This window comes from Kryptolebias marmoratus, linkage group LG14, assembly GCF_001649575.2.
Source record: "Kryptolebias marmoratus isolate JLee-2015 linkage group LG14, ASM164957v2, whole genome shotgun sequence".
Taxonomy (NCBI): Eukaryota; Metazoa; Chordata; class Actinopteri; order Cyprinodontiformes; family Rivulidae; genus Kryptolebias; species Kryptolebias marmoratus.
The window spans coordinates 19,160,725-19,176,893 of NC_051443.1; the positions used below are offsets into that span (position 1 = coordinate 19,160,725).

General features: G+C 39.7%; 2 protein-coding genes across 4 annotated transcripts; one reads left to right on the forward strand and one right to left on the reverse strand.

Annotated features, from left to right (window-relative positions):
* The first annotated feature begins 1,844 nt into the window (after window positions 1-1,844).
* Window positions 1,845-10,664, forward strand: rcl1 (RNA terminal phosphate cyclase-like 1). Its single transcript, XM_017410682.3, has 9 exons — window positions 1,845-1,974; window positions 2,430-2,501; window positions 3,080-3,255; window positions 4,580-4,654; window positions 4,767-4,891; window positions 5,182-5,307; window positions 5,423-5,579; window positions 9,085-9,188; window positions 10,488-10,664. Exons 1-9 carry the CDS (start codon window positions 1,845-1,847, stop codon window positions 10,639-10,641), a joined length of 1,119 nt encoding a protein of 372 aa, XP_017266171.1. The 3' UTR covers window positions 10,642-10,664.
* Window positions 10,665-10,701: 37 nt separating this feature from the next.
* anxa3b (annexin A3b) lies at window positions 10,702-15,939 on the reverse strand. 3 transcript variants are annotated; one of them, XM_017410683.2, is made up of 14 exons: window positions 15,825-15,939; window positions 15,469-15,509; window positions 15,319-15,366; window positions 15,140-15,227; window positions 14,344-14,438; window positions 14,140-14,253; window positions 13,719-13,809; window positions 13,504-13,583; window positions 12,587-12,643; window positions 12,291-12,384; window positions 11,994-12,089; window positions 11,829-11,887; window positions 11,424-11,546; window positions 10,702-10,993 (listed from the first exon to the last, which is right to left on the reverse strand). In XM_017410683.2, the coding sequence occupies exons 2-14, from the start codon at window positions 15,478-15,480 to the stop codon at window positions 10,934-10,936; spliced, it is 1,017 nt and encodes a 338-aa protein (XP_017266172.1). In that variant the 5' UTR covers window positions 15,481-15,509; window positions 15,825-15,939; the 3' UTR covers window positions 10,702-10,933. The 3 variants fall into 3 exon arrangements, with proteins under 3 accessions (XP_017266172.1, XP_024860473.1, XP_017266173.1); XM_025004705.2 differs by lacking the exon at window positions 15,825-15,939 and adding an exon at window positions 15,630-15,811; XM_017410684.3 differs by lacking the exon at window positions 15,825-15,939 and adding an exon at window positions 15,620-15,811.
* Between the last annotated feature and the right edge of the window lie 230 nt (window positions 15,940-16,169).

A 16,169-nucleotide genomic window follows, 5' to 3' on the forward strand; every position in this document is an offset into this window, starting at 1 on the left:
GGGAGGAGGAAGAGGAGGAGGAGGAGGAGGAGGAGGAGGAGAAAGATGAGAAGCCAGCTCAGCAGCGATACCGAGCCAACAAACGGAGATGGAGACCTCTGCAGACCCAAATTTCCCCCCTCCTCATACGTGTTGAAAAACCTACCCTCCTTTAATAGCTTTAATTAACTTGCATTTATTGTATAACACGGTTATATAATTGGTTTACAGGCGAAAAAAGCTCTGGCAAGGTCGATTAATCCCTTTCATCCCCTGAACAGGCAGCTTGGCAGACGCTCTGAACTCCCCACCAATGTGTTAAATATATTTTAATATAATTTGAAACCGTTTTTTATGCATATTATATTTCTAAATGTTGCTGATTTATATATGACTTAAATACGACGGAAAAATATGTCGATGCTCGTCTTGAGAAGGGTGTAGTTTTCGTGCAGTAAACAAACAGGCTACGTCTGTTAGCCTATTTGTTTACATTTTTCACGACTGTCCTTTTAAGAAGCAAGCCACGCCCACCCAGTTTTTAGTGGTTGCACTCAGTTTATCAGCCACGGCTGACAAACCGGCTGAGGGCAGAGTTTGCACTCCGTTTCAAGCGTCTTATCAACCGGATTCTAAGCTCAAGATCCAGCGGAGAGAAGGCTAACAGCGTTATTTCGATCTCATGGTCCAAGCGTAATCAATAAAGTCAATATTTCTGTTGAATAAAATGAATTATAAGCTCTATGCTAACAAGTAAGGTGATTTCTGGATTTGTTTGTATGTCTCTGTTGCACATTGCTAATGGAACAATAAACTTAGATCGCTCCGACAGGTCGTTCACGACACCTCCCTCTTTTTCTGTCATTTAAACGGAAAACTCACTTTCCGCTCGTCTTCACTTCTAGTCAGGTCGCACCCCGGCAGACCAAAAAGGAACGCGCCCACCTCGCTGTTTGTTTGTTTACACTTTTAATGACTGACTGTGAAGAGGGCGGCCATCTCTCCAGTTCAAATAAGCGGTGCCGCCATCTAGTGTCTGAAGTGAGAATTACACTTAACAATAAAGACAATTGATCTGTTTCTCACTTTTGGTTAATACATGCCATTATTTGTCAATGGAGGCTTTTTAATCACTTATGAAGAATTTTCAATACAGTACAACATTCCTGTTGTTTTGGGGGATTATTCAAAGTTTTTTAGGGTAATTTTCCCTAAAGTGCATGAGATTTAAACAGACACCTCCACCTAATTATGATAAGATTCCTCAACCATTTTATTGTTTCCAACTAGGTCAAAAAAGTGTCTTTTAAACTCACACACAAAGTTTAATCAACAACAACAACAAAAAAATATTTAAATAAATTTAGATCGAACAATTTTAGTAATACAGGTATTCTGTCCATATCACAAGTCCAATAATGTGAATCTGCAGGAATTTAAAGAGGCTAAGCATAACACATTTTATTTAAATATTTCCAAGAACTTAACTTTACTGATCAGCATACGTTTAAAAGGTCCTTGATTTTGTATAAATTTATTTCCTTCATTAATATTGTTTTATTACTCTATCTTACTTTGTATTTTTTGCAATGTTTTTGTGGTATTTCACGTTCTTCGTGCATGACTGATTGGTTACATTTTGTAACCTGGTTTTATGGCTACTTTAAGTAAAAAGTGTGTTGTGCTTTTTAATTATTTATTATTCCAATGGGGCGGGAAATGTAGTAGAGCGTGTGGCGAAGTGGCGTTGAAACGACAACAACACCTTTTAGACCCTCCCGCTTTGCCGTAGTCGTGCCTCTCTTCAACGTCTTCTCTGCACAAATGCACGTGGGTTTCTACGCCAGGCACAAACAACAATAAACATGACAAGCGGCGGGCTCTCGTACGACGGCTGTAATTTCTTCAGGCAGCGGCTGGTGTTGTCGACGCTCAGCGGGAAGCATGTGAGGATAAAAAACATTCGGTCCAAGGACGACGACCCGGGGCTCCGCGGTGAGTCGCTGCTTCGCTCCGCGCGTGGCGTCGCAGTTAGCTCGGCGGCTAACAGGCTAGCTGTTACGCAGTTGGGAGTGCGTTTATTACTGGGAGTTAAAAGGGTGGGATAGAGGTGTGAATTAAAGGTAAATGCAGTGCTGTCGTGTTATTCCAGTTTATGTCGTTTTGAGATCTTGATAAAAGTTTGGAAACGGCACCTGAAGATGTTTTTTCTAACTTTAAATTAGTCTTTATATTTGCGTTTTATTTTGCGTGTCTGTGTCAGAATTTTAATTCCATGTGGAGCTTCTTTTTTTTGCTTGTATGAATTTCACATTAAGAGGCACAGTTTGCACAAAGCACTGCAAATATCTGACTTAAATTTAGACAGCGCATTACCTGACAAATTAAGCTGTCGGGGCATCATTTACTTGATTCCAAATATTTACCAATTGTATGTTTATTTCCTGCAGATTTTGAAGCCAGCTTCATCAGACTTCTCGACAAAGTGACCAATGGTTCCAGGATAGAGATTAACCAAACTGGTGAGTGGTAAATAAAAAGTTTTGTATCTCTAATTATTAGTTGTTTACTCTCAAAGAAATAAGGATTTTTCGCAATGCATCACAAACAGTAAAAAAAAAAAAGTTGCATAGTTAATCAGTATTTACAAACCCTGGTCATTTAATTTTAAGCTGATGAGCAGACTCATTTATTTTAATCAGGGGAACATCTCAGACATGCAGAGTAAGGGTTTACTAGGACCAGTATTGAGGAAACTCATTAATTTAAATTAAATAGCTGTGTTCTAACTATTTGATTAGGGCTGTGTGTTTTGTGCTTTGTGTTTATTTTGGTCTGTCTGTTCACAAGGATCCCAGTTTTGATTCAAAAAATTTTTTTAGTGTTTTTTCTTTACATGCAACTTTAGAGACCCAGTTTCTGATTTTATCTTTACATTTGTGTCTAATGTCTCATTATTACACAGATTTTTATCACCAAAAAAAAAGATTAAAAACCATAAATAAACCACAGTACTACTTTTCTTTTAACTACATAAAACTGCTTTAAATCTAAATACTTTGTGGAGGATAATGTCTGTTTTTGTGTCTGTCTTTACTAGGTACTGTGTTGTTTTACCAGCCTGGCCTGCTGTACGGCGGTCCCGTTGAACATGACTGTAACCCACAGCGTTCAGTCGGGTATTATCTGGAGGCGCTGCTCATGCTGGCTCCTTTCATGAAAATGTCTCTGAAGGCAACTCTCCGAGGAGTTACCAATGACCCCAGCGATCCAACGGTGAGCACGTATGGATAAATAAAGTCACGCCCTGTTGTCCTGCTTCATTTTGATCCACCCTGTTAATGTTTAGATGGTATAGAGTAGCACCTTTTAAATCGATATGCTCACCTCAAGTTGTTTAGTTCAGAAAACGTATCCCAGAGTCATATAGACTCTGTCGTGTGCTGTATACATGCTGACATGTATTTGATGCTAAGAAGAGTTAATATTTATGTATGAAGTAAGTTCAGGGTCATTGTTGTTTCTGTAACCAGTTTATTATTACAGCCACTTTATTAAGTACATGTTCAAAGGACTGGGTTGGACCCCTTTTTCCACTTCAGAACCACCTTGATTCTTTGTGGCATAGATTCAACAGGGTGTTATAAACATCCCTCAGAGCCTTGGGTTCATATTGACACGACAACATCGCACAGTTGTTGCAGATGTGTCCACGATGTGAAGCTCCTGTTCCAGCACCTCCCAAAGGAGCTCGATTGGATTCAGAGCTGGTGACTATGGAGGCCATTTGAGTTCAGTCAATCAGGACTCATTAAGCCAGACCATGTTTTTCCAATCTGTTTTTGTCCATTTTTGTTGAGCCTGTGTGAGCTGTATCCTCAGTTTCCTGTTTTTAGCTGACAGGAGTGGGTCTCGGTGTGGTCTTCTGCTGCTGCTTCAAGGTTGGACATGTTGTGTGTTTAAAGATTCTGCATATTTTGGTTGCAATGAGTGGTTATTTAAGCTACTGTTGCCTTTCTGTTATCTCAAACCATGTCTGTCTATTCTCCTCTAACCTCTGACATCAACAAGGCCTTTTTGTCTACACAACTGCTGCCTAAACTCCAGTGATGGTTATGTGTGAAAATCTCAGACCAACAACTATGCCATGTTCAAAGTTACTTAAATTCAGCAAGTCAGCTTCACCGCCAAAGGCATTGAGTTGCTGCCTTGTGATTGGCTGATTAACTGTTTTTGTTCACAAGCAGTACAAGTATACCTAATAAAGTGGCTGAGTGTATAAAACCCAGATGTGTTCTGGTGTCCTCTTCCTGACCCTAATTTTGTCTCATCTTTTATTCTCCTGTTTTGTCATGACAACCTAGTCTCACTCAGTGCATCTTCTTACTCAGAGCTGCGTTGTCTCAGTCAGTGATGTCAAGAAACCAAATAACAAGGAAGCAGTCAGAAATCTGCACGGGACAGAGCTGTTGTCATAGAAACAGTGTTTCTGTTTGTTGTTGTGATGGTGGTGTATTTTGTAGACTTTTGTTCTGGTACATTTTCCTCTCTCTGCAGACACGGGAGCTTTTGTCAGAATTTCTTTTGCTGTCTTTTGCAGGTTGACCTGTTAAAGTCCACGGCTCTCCCTCTGATGAAAAAGTTTGGGATAGATGGAGAAGGTTTTGATCTAAAGGTGAGGACTCTGTGGTGATCTGTTGACAGATGTGGTTGAAAGATTAAACACGTTAACATGTGGTGCCGGCGCTCGAACACATCAGTGTCTGTCTCTGCTGCTACTCCCTCAGGTGGTGAAAAGAGGAATGGCACCTGGTGGAGGTGGAGAAGTAGTTTTTACGTGTCCTGTTCGCAGGACCATTAAGCCCGTCCAACTGACTGATCCTGGCAAGATCAAGAGGATCAGAGGTGTGGCGTATCTTTTTCAAGCTCATACAAAAATGTTCATTACTGCTGAAAATCCTCTTCAGGAGCTTCTAAAAAGTAAATATATCTACTTCACAGTGAATGTTCCAGATAATGAAATAAATTTTTATGGGTAAACACATTAGTGATGATGAGGTGAGATTATTGTTTATTTATGTAAACGTTAATGTATGAAAATAAGTCCTAGGGGTTTTGTCAGTTGTTGATTTGAGGGATTAAAACACAAACTTGGTCAGGTTTTTTTGGGGTCTCTGGAGCTCCTTGACGTTCTAAACTCAGATATTCGGTACGAGTTTCACCTCAGATGGGCAACAGGATAGTGGAGTCCACCAGGAGCGTCCTCAACCAGTTCCTCCCAGACATCTACATCTACACAGACCACATGAAAGGGCTCAACTCAGGAAAGTGGGTACCTCTGTGTTCATTGAAGCTGCTACATTCTGCTATTTGTTTTTTTCTGTTCCTCTCAATCCTTGGTTATGGTGAGGGGTGACACTAATTCAATGTTTTTTAACTGCAGGTCTCCAGGTTTTGGTCTAACATTGGTGGCAGAAACACTAAACGGTTGCTTCCTCAGTGCGGAGATGTCCTCCACACCGCAGGGGCAGGGAGACCCAGTACTGCCCGAGGACCTCGGCAGGAACTGTGCCAAACTGCTTTTAGAAGAAGTTTATCGGGTAAGGACCCTCTCTCACAGAGGGATTAAAATTCTTTAGAAATACCTGAAATACATTAGCAGAAAACATGATAATCTCTTCGTACGACGACATTCGCTGCCCTTGTTGACACACATTCCCTGATAATGAGCCACGTCTGCAGATCAGCTGAGAAACTGCTTGTTGGCAACATGACAACGCAGAGAGCAGCTGGGAGACGTTTTCTGAGCTTCATCTGTAGCTTGTTTTATGAAATCTGCTTGGAAAGAAATGCTCACATGCAGAGGAAGTTTCTTGTTGGGACTGAGGCTGTAATTTAAATTTATAGAAAGAAAATGTTTTTTTTATATTCTGCTTTGATTTAGTTTTTTTTATTTTTACATTGTTTTATAGTTTAAGTCTATATTCTAAAACAACAGGACAAAGCTTTATTATGAGTATATTTATTCATACATCCAAAGACAAATTGTTCATGTGGTCAAAATGATAAACCTGTTCTCTGTTTTCATTTTGCTGTTTTCAGCACTAAAGTCTCATTTAATGTGATCCATACTGCTGTGATTATTTAAGGCTGCACAGTATATCAGAAATATATAATCATTGCAATATTTTAACACATTTAGCAATATAAATTTCAGTTTTGCAAAGGAGTGCTTGGTTTGCAATAAACCGTAGGTTGTAACATTACATCATCTTTATTTGGTCATTCAGTGAACGCTCACTCCCTTCATGCCCTGATTGGATTTAAATATGGATGATAATGGCTGAAATGGCAAAGTACAGTGATTATAAGTTTCATAATAAAGCGTGGAAAATCAAGGTTTATTGTAACCAATATCACAATCTTTAATAATAATAATATTGCAGTCACATGCTCTTAAATATCATTCAACCATGCTTAGTAGTAGCTCTGTTGTATACTGTTTTAGTGTTTCTGTCTGTTAGCAACCACTTGGCATCTTTCAATGAAATCTGCAGAAAATAATCATCAACTGATTTTTAATCTGTAAAATGTGGTGAAAGTGTCATCAAGTAGTTTTTTTTGTTGTTGTTTAAAGATTAGTTATTAAGATTGCATTCATCTCTCCTGTGACTTGGTGATTTCTAGTTATTTTCTAAAGTTAAACAGCATTTTTTGATATTATTTGATAATTGAACGCTTCAGAACAGCTCCGTTGTGATTCAGATATCCGTGGCTTTAATTCAGGCTTCAACAGTTTTAGCAGTTTTCTGCGGACGAGTTGATGAGTCAGTGTTTTGTCAGGAATTCACGAATGGAGACATTTTTGCCCTGGAGGGGAAAAAAACGAAACAAAATATATTAATGTACCTCATTTTCCACTTATGCGCTGTGGCTGTATGAACCATAAACAAAGCTGGTTGTTAGTGTACACAGACTGGGATCAGCTCACGTGATCACACAGGTACAATGACTTGGACAGAACTTGCACAATCAGGTTCTGTGTCCACATGGCTGCTGGACTCAGCCTTCCCTCATCGGATCCATGTGAGTCCAGTTAGCTGCTCAGGGTAGCGCTGATTAACTCTGAAAGAAGAATATTGTTGATTCGTCCTCTTAACTCCAAGCAGCGGAGTGCTGAGCTAACCACTCTGTTTGGTGCCTTACGGGCTGGTAAGTGCAAAAGTCTTTCCGCTTCACTTGTTTCGGCTCTGAATAGAAAAAGGACGAAAGCTGCTCGAAGAGCATGTAAATTAATCCGACGAGTTCGACCACTCGCTATTTGAATAACAGCTTCTTTTTTTTTTATTCACAAAACCAGCTGGTAGAGCAGCTGCAAGAGCTGAGAGGAGAATCATCAGAATAGAAGGATGTGTCACTCTTAAACTGGAAAAGTTTTAGTTAAATCTGGAAGAAAAAAAAATGGGGCAAAATTTTCTGGATTTGTGTTTAAGGTCATGGGTGGGTGCTCTGTGTCTGTTTGTTTTATGGTTAATCAGTACAGTCTTCTAGTAGTGAGGCACAGATGCACCACAAACATGTTTTTAAAAGCAGCGTCATCACAGCAGGAGCTGATGTAAGTGGGACACTCTTTACATTTTTTAGTTTAATAATATTGTTTTTTATGTGAGGTTACAAGCAGCTCCAGCTGCCATTTCTAATGTTAATCTGAATCATCACCGCTAAGCTAATAGATATAATTCGGCGTTTCTTATTTTTTATTGGCAATTATTTGTTTTTGTGTCACGCAGTTTGACCGTTTTAGTTGATTTGATTCTATAAATGCTTGAATGTTTATTTAGCTGCATCTTCGTTTTTTTTGTTTTTGGTTTTATTTTGGTGGCTGTTTGAAAACAGATTTCCTTTCGCTCCGAGGATTTAAGGGACTTTTCCACAAGTCCCTGTGTTGTTGGGTTGTGTTGTCCTCTTGGGACATTTTAACTATCTCTAAAAGGCAGGATGTGAAAGTGGCAGTTATATATTAATCCACTGTGTTGCATCGTTTAGTTTGTAGAGAAACGGAGCTCGTTCAGGATGGATTTAGGTAGTTTTGGTTCCTCTGATCCAAGTGAAAAAGGTAAGATTTAGTCGCTAATACTTAATTTTAGTTTATTCTGTTTTTTGAAGACAACAGCTGAGTGTTAAATAGAGACGGATATAATTTTTTTAGTAAAATGCTGAGTTTAATTTCAAAAATATGTTTAAAATGTGTTCAGAAAAGCACATGTAAATCATAAAACATGTCTTATATACTAGAATATTGTTTAAAAAGTCGCAAAATGTTAAACATTTCAGTTAATTTGAAGCTTGCTTGTGACAGGAGGGATGCAGTTAAACTTTTCCTTAGCACAATGAACAATATAAACAGTGTTGTCATACTTTCACAGGGTTTTCAGTGCTCTGATTACATAATCGAATCACAGTTCTGCTGACAAGCTGCCATGACGCCTGGATGACTGAGATATAAAACTACTTTGTTCCATCGGATGCACAATAAATAGTGATTTTTTAAAAAGGAAATGTTGATCAAGGTCAAACGAGCCCTAAAACTGAATCTTTTTAGAATGATGTAGTTTGGGTGTGTCCAGCTACTCACATGGATTGGGAAATTTCAACTGTAAAGTAATCACAATGGCATGTATGTACTTGAATACAGAGCTGATCCTCAAACATTTAACATTTTATGTCTAAAACGTGGAGAATCAGGAAACGGGGCTGGGTACTCAGATGAGTAAAGCCTTTGAGAGAAACATGAAGACAAATTTCAGCTTTTGCAACCATTGACATAAAGAGACTTGTTTATTGTTTTTAATGTGCAAACAATAGGGGAAATAAGTATTTTAGTTTAAAAGTCTTGTTATTCTAGTTATAAAAGCCCTGAAAATTGTAAACAGTTGTGCTCCTAAATGTTTATTGGGCACATGTTTGTCCTTAGTTTGGATCCAGAGCTATCAGACCTGAACCTGAAGTGATCAATCCCACAGTCGAAGGGTTCATTTCTCTGTGACGCACTTTGCTGTTGTTTTTGTTGCTGAAAACACGGCCCTTCTCCTCCTGCTGTCGTAGGGCGGCTGCGTGGATTCATCCAATCAGAGCCTGGCGGTGCTCTTGATGACCCTTGGCCAACAGGATGTGTCAAAGGTTCTGCTCGGGCCGCTCTCGCCGTACACGTAAGCCACCGTCGTTCAGTGTCTGACAAATAACACCCGAGCTCTACATCTTAGGGAACTTTACAGACTTTAAGATGGCACAGGGGCGATAAATGCTTTTAGTTCTTCTTCTACTTCTTCTCTTTGCAGACGGCTGTAGTTCAGAGTTCTTTAAAATAATAGCCTTACAAAAATTTATTCTACATAAACTCATTATACTTTTTCTTATTTATTTATCATCACCTGCTGATGAAACACAAAGGCAGATGATTGTTTTTGCTCGTGTCGGTGTTCATATGTCTGTAGGCAAAACATCTCATGAATTGAATTTAATAAAATTTTTAGTTATTTTGACATCTACAACTGATTCACTTTTTGAGTCAGTCCAATTCAAGATGGCTGCCACAGTTAATCCACATTAGGCGACACTAAAATGACTATAACTTGGTCAGTGTTACAGATATTGAAGTAAAGTTTGTTGTGGTAGTAGCTGCGGGTCATTTCCCACACGTACTCTATCACGATACTACACTAGATCACACTTAACATTGTTTTCAATAAAATAAGCTGAGTCTAAAACTGTGGCATGAAAGATGGCGGGTGATATGCATTCCTTCAAGGAATGCCAGACCTTACTTTTTACAGTTTTTATTTTACTAATACCCGCTAAATGGGGTTCTTTGTCACCGGATCGTGTTTCAGAGTAAATGTGTGCAGCTGAGACTTCTGGGTGTTTCTGTAAAATCAAAGGTCAATGAACTGTTTATACATAATTTTTTTATGTTTAAACACAACATGCGGTTTAAAAAGGTTAATCTATACGGGTAGTTTGGGAAATCTGTTGCCTTTTGTCTCATGTGACATTGTTTACATCGTCACTGTTGGTTCAGTTGCGAAGAGTAATTTACATTTTAAATGCAGTAGAAACGGTTTTATTTTAAGGAAAAGTAATACATTTGAAGAAGAAATAGACAATAATCAGATAAGCGTAAGCTTTTATTCCAGATCTTTTTCATAAAGAACGACCTATGAACTGTCCATTTTCAGCTATCATGGTACCGGTGCTGTGTCCCTGTCAAGTACAGTACTATGATAACTGAAGATTGGCAGTGCCATCACAAAACACTCCTCTTCTCATTCAGGTAATGTTAAAGAAATGTCAGTGATGGATTGTTTTAGAAAACTTCATACGACCTTTCTTTTTTTTCTTGTTTGCATATTTGCAAGGTCACACTGCTCTAAAGGTCAGTGTGTTTAATTTAATGGCACTTTAAACCAGACTAATGCGGGAAAAACAAAATGTTCTCTCTGTCTCTACAGGATCGAGTTTCTGAGACACATCAGAGATTTCTTCCAGGTTATGTTCAAGCTCGAGGTCCAGAAGCCTTCAGAGGACGAGAGGAAAGGTGGAGATAAAGTTCTGTTGACTTGTGTCGGAGTCGGGTATAGCAATATAAACAAAACTGTCAAATAAAATAATTTATTTGTCTAAATGTTGATGTTTTGTGTTCAATCTTCTCCTCAGACCAGAATGTAGGATCAGTTCTTTATTTCTTTATGAAACCATATTTTCAGTAAAAAAGAAAGTACTTAATGAAAAAGTAAATATGTAGGTAATAACAGTTCAGTCAACTGTGCCTACAAACAGTATCTATAAAATATGTATCTTGACTTCCACATTTTAAAACTTTTTCACTGATGTAATATTAACAGTGATCAGCAGCTGGTTCTGGGTGTTGCCTTCACAGCCCTGATGCGTTCAGGCTTCAGTCATCTTGGCCACAGAGCATCTTCAGGGCTTCACCGTAGTTCCCGGACACTTCGGACTACGATGACACGGAGACGCAGAAAACCAAGAAGTCAGACGTGTGTTCAGCTCCTCATTCAGAACAAAATACTGTTGCTCATGCATCGTTTCTGTCCAGTTTCTTAGCTAAAAACAAAACTTCTCATTGAAACGCATTGAGATGTCTTTAGATCCTTCAAAAACTCTGCTCTTTAAAATTAGCAGACTTCATCCGTATGCATCTCCCTTTGGTTTCTTGTCTTTTTTGACCTTTAATGCATCTTTTTGTCCTTTTATGTCTCCTTATGCTTTTTCTGTCCCAACGCTCCTCGTCTTGTTCTTTAAATTTCTCTACTTTGAACAACTATTATTCAGCTTCAGCTAATTTCAGCCCTCAGCTTCACACTGTACTTTTTGCAGAAAATGTAAAAAGTTTCTAGTTTAAATACTCTTCCTCTTTGTGCACTGACCTCTAACTCGGAGTAGAGGGAACGTCCAAACAGCTTCTTGTATTCCGCTCTGATGTCCAATAAATCGATCTCAGACCGACTGACGAGGATCCGCGTCAGAACGGACTCCGTGGTTCCTGCGCCCTGGGCATGGCGGAACAGAAGAAAACGATCCAATTATTCAAATGAAATGACATGTTTTTCAGCTTTTCCTAAACCCTACAGCTTTCAGTCGTGTCACTGACGTACAGGAAGTCAAAGCAACAATAAAATGGCGGCCTAACATTCTTTTCCACGCGACTGCTGATCTGTGTGGTCTGATGTGGCTGAAAGCCCGCAAATTAACTAAACAATATGTGGATTTTAATCAGTTCACTGCTCGTTCTGGGCTTCCTCGTGAAAGTCAAGACAAATGATTCACTTTACCTTCATGCTCTTGAAAAGCAGCTCAGCGAGGAATGCCGGAGTGTTCTTCACACACTTCACTAGGCAGAAAAATATTTTAATGTGTCTCAGGGGAAGATGAAAACGTAAAATCAGATCTGAAATGTATGATCCAAAAACAAAGACAGTACAGATTTGTTTCCTTACCTACAGCAACTAAAAGTTTCTCCAGGTCTCCAGACATCTCGCTCTCAATGCTTTCCTGCAGAGTTTTCTTACTAACGTTCTTGTACTCCACAAGAGCTGCCAAAACACAAATAAAACTTAAGAACAAAATCGGTAACATTCTTTTAGATTAAATATTAACTAAGGATTGTATTTTTTTGATGGGTACAATATTGCCACAGTTAGATTTGTTGAATGCAGATGCATTAATGGATGCATTCAGCTCAGAGTATCACTGTTTCCTAAAAAAGAAAAAGAAAAATAAACAGTGTGACCCACTCTGCCGAAGCTGGGGAACACTCCTGTGGCAAAGGATGTCGATGAACTTCTTTTCATCGGTTCCCCACTTCTTCTCTCCTGCTTCATACAGTGCCTGTGTGGAATAAGCACACGCAGGAAGGAGCAGTGTGTGGTGAAACAGGAAACGAGCAGGAATATGCAAAGTCCGACGTGTGTTTTTACATGAGCAACCACAACAAGATAAGCTGCTGGCTGCAGAGTTGTCGAGGACATAAAGAAATAAATGCAGGCGTCAGTGGCCCACCACATCAATGATTCAAATGTGGAGAACACACCTTAGCGTCTGCTTTGGCTTTGGCGGCGTCCACGTTGGTGCTCTCGTCTCTCTTTCCCTGTGAATTTAAACAAGAGAAAAAGTGTCATCCAAATGAACTAAACTTTCCTCAAATTTATTTAATATCTATACAGTTGCGATTAAATTATAGCGAAGACAAGCTTCACTAACGTTTCGAAGAAAAATAAGATTTACTGACATGTCTTCTGAGATGTCCTCGTGAGAAGATAATGAAATGGTGGTGTACGGTGTAGTGCATGTCTGTACGGCAGGGGTCCCCAATCCTGGTCCTCTAGGGCCACTATCCTGCATGTTTGACTTGTTTCCCTGCTCCAACACACCTGATTCAGTGGTTAAATCGCCTCTTCATGTTCTGCAGAAGCCTGTTAATCACCCATTGATTCAAATCAAGTGTGTTGGAGCAGGGAAACAAGTAAAACATGCAGGATGGTGGCCCTCCAGGACCAGGATTGGAGACCACTGCTGTACGGCCTTCCACTTAATGCAAGACTGCTGGATTTATCTATGTCTTACTGATAATTAGTGTTCAAAAGGACTCTCTGACAGTCGTAGGTGAAGCAGATTTTGCAGCATGGAACTGTCCCATCCATGGGACTTTCTGCTTAACCTTTCTTTGCAATTAATTGTTAAAAATAAAAGAGGCGGTTCCTACCATCTCCATTATTTTAATTTTAATAATACGCTCAGTTTTATTTAGCTCACAGTTTCAGATCACAAGCTATTTTTTGCCAAGACTTCTCAGCAAGTTGATGAGATATAAATAATTGAAGATGCTGCTTTTTATTGAATGTTATGTTGGCTAGTTAGGCGTTTTGGCGCTGAATTTCCTACTGTGTCTGCATTCTCAGTTTTGAGGAATGCTGCATCACAGCGTGGTTTTATTTTACCGTACGGTACCTCAGCCAAGATGAGCAGAGCCTCGCCATAATCTCCAGACACCTCTGACTTCAGGTCGTGAATCAGCTCTCTTCCAGTTTCTTGAATAAAGCAGAACAACAGAATGAAGTTTACTGCAAGCAGCAATTTCACAATAAATTTACAGCTCTGTCATGCGTTTCAACACGGCTTCGGTTATCAGACGTGAAGTTCCTGTTAGCGTTGGAGCTGCTTACCTTTCAGATACACGTCAGAAAGGCCCTTGATCTGTTTGTTGGATCTCGAAGCAAAGATTTCTGTCAGGGTGCTCTCGGTGGTCCCTGCACCCTGGATGTGAGCGTTTGGAATTCCAAGTGAATAACAATGATGTGACAAAGTAAAACTAAAGTGTAAATAACAGATAATTATGTTTTACATTCTCAAAAAACAACAATACTGTGGTTTTGTTGCTTCCCAGTAAATTTACACATTATTACTGCTCGCCACCGAAGCCAGATGACCTTTTGGAGTCAACACGATTCAAGATGGCGGCCATATCTAATCTACATTAGTCAACACATATATTTACAGATGCCAGGATAAAACTAAAATCTCACTGAAAACGTTGACCTGAAGCATCTGAAGACCAGTTTGCTTCCCGACGTATGCAAGCCTCACCTTCATGGCCTTCATGACTTCATGGCAGTCAAAGACAGAAAGAGGCGTTGCCAAGGCAACCAGCAAGTCCTCAAAGTCTCCGTGAGTGTCACCCTCCAGATCAGCGACTAATTTCTAATGAAGGAATACAAGAAACTCACTTTAGGCTGAGCTTTTGACTTTAATAAGGTTATATAGCTTTGAACAAAACGTCCTGTTGAATACCCTTCCTGTGGCTTTCTCATAAGCCCTGGAAATAAGCTGCCTCTGAGCATCGCTCCTTTGGGTCAGAACCCCAATCAGGGTCTTCTCTGTTGTACCTATAGAGACAAAAGCACAAAACACTGCATCCTTACACAGAAATGGTAGAAATATTTGCTTTAAACACTATTTAAAAAAGGTCACATTTCCATATTTGGTGACTTTAAATTTGGTCACTAGGTCAAACCTTGTAAATGACATTTCATGCAATACTGCAGGATCTTGCTTGAACTGTTTGTTATGTGTTGGGAATGACTCTCAGCTTCGTCAAGTTTCAGATCAGTATCCGCAACACTGACTGAGTTACAGCCGTTCTCGTGCCGATCAGGCAGCACGACGGCTTAGTTCAAACCCCGGGTTGGACCTGGGGTCTTTCTGTGTGGAGTTTGCATGCTCTCCTCGTGTTTGGGTTTTCTCCGGGCACTCTGGTTTCCTCCGACAGTCTAAAAACATGCATGTCAGGCTGCCTTAAGGCCCAGGTCTACCTTGAAAAGGAGCTATGGGACTTGCCTGGTTAAATAAAGGTTAATAAATAAAATAAATACAGGTGTGGGTGTCGTCTCGATCTTGCTTTGCCTCCAAGTGTTAATGAGTAGTAGATGAACACCCAGTGATTACTTTCTGGGAGTTTCACTAAAGTCTGTCCAGTGAGGCATGAGATATTTTGCTACCGGACAGATGGGATCGGCACTAAAAGTTAATAAAAATTGTGCTCCTGTGGGCAATAAAAAGTTCTGGTAATAGTTATTCATTAACTCACCGATGCCCTCTATGGCCTTCCTAAGAGCAGCGACATCTTCTTCTACTTTAAAACCTGCCTTCTCCTTCACAGTTCCTCTTGTGTTAGACTGCAAACACAATAATCATCCGCTCAGTTGTAGCAAAGTATATCTGCGTAACAATAATACATGGAAAGTAGAAAATAAAGCTCCAATTTACTGTCAAAGTCAGAGAGGAGGGGGAGTCCAGGAGCAGGTCCAAGTCATCCTGCAACACATCTTTAAATTATCACCAGTATTTTTCTCATATTTGGAACCAAAAGCACACATTTAAAATCATGTTTCCCAAAGAGACTGTATGAAAACTCACCCAAACAGACATGGTTTCAGTTGAGGAGATAAGACTTTAAACTGGGGGAAAAAAGAGAAGAAAAGCATGAAAGATCATCATCTTCATTGCTCCAGTTTTGCTTTATATGCTCAAATATTCGACCTTCGAGGTATTTATGGGCAAATCTTACACGAGCTCACAATATTTTTTCCTTGATTTCACTTTGCATTCAAAACGTGTGCGGTAACAGAACTTCAGGAGGGAGGGGGGAATAAAAAAACAACCCTTCGACGAGTCTAATCTGAGACAGCCCAGGAAAAAAGTCCAACAAGACAAAACATGGAGCACAGACGGATCAGCGCGATAAAAAGCAGGAAAACGGCGTTTGTTCTTACCGAGACGGGCAGATGAGATGTTAGGAAAGAGATATTTACAGTGAACACAAGCTGCCACACCTTTCAGAGAAGTTGGAGGAAGCTACGCCCATCTATGGAGCAGGGGGAGGCTGAATCACACATTCCTCATCCAAACTCCTCCTCACTGATGAAGAGCAGCTCTGAACTGTCAGAAAGGCACCGTCTCTGAAGTAAAATCATAAATCATAGGTTATTTGGAAAATACTGCAGCAGAAAAAGATTAAAAGATTGCTTTTTTTTTTTTTAAAAAAAAGCTTGCATAATTCAGTTTTACGCAGAGGTCAGACATGCAGACAAGAAGCGTCCCTTTCAGAATAAAAGCAT

What these genes read in the sequence shown, in the direction of transcription:
- anxa3b (XM_017410683.2), bottom strand. An exon ending in ATGAGAAAGCCACAGGAAGG is followed by an intron (nt 14,254 to 14,343) that starts GTATTCAACAGG and finishes TTCCTTCATTAG; the next exon opens with AAATTAGTCGCTGATCTGGA. An exon ending in TGTTCCCCAGCTTCGGCAGA is followed by an intron (nt 12,090 to 12,290) that starts GTGGGTCACACT and finishes GTGTTTTGGCAG; the next exon opens with CTCTTGTGGAGTACAAGAAC.
- rcl1 (XM_017410682.3), top strand. Translation starts at nt 1,845, where the DNA reads ATGACAAGCGGCGGGCTCTCGTACGACGGCTGTAATTTCTTCAGGCAG. An exon ending in CGACGACCCGGGGCTCCGCG is followed by an intron (nt 1,975 to 2,429) that starts GTGAGTCGCTGC and finishes TATTTCCTGCAG; the next exon opens with ATTTTGAAGCCAGCTTCATC. An exon ending in ATGACCCCAGCGATCCAACG is followed by an intron (nt 3,256 to 4,579) that starts GTGAGCACGTAT and finishes TGTCTTTTGCAG; the next exon opens with GTTGACCTGTTAAAGTCCAC.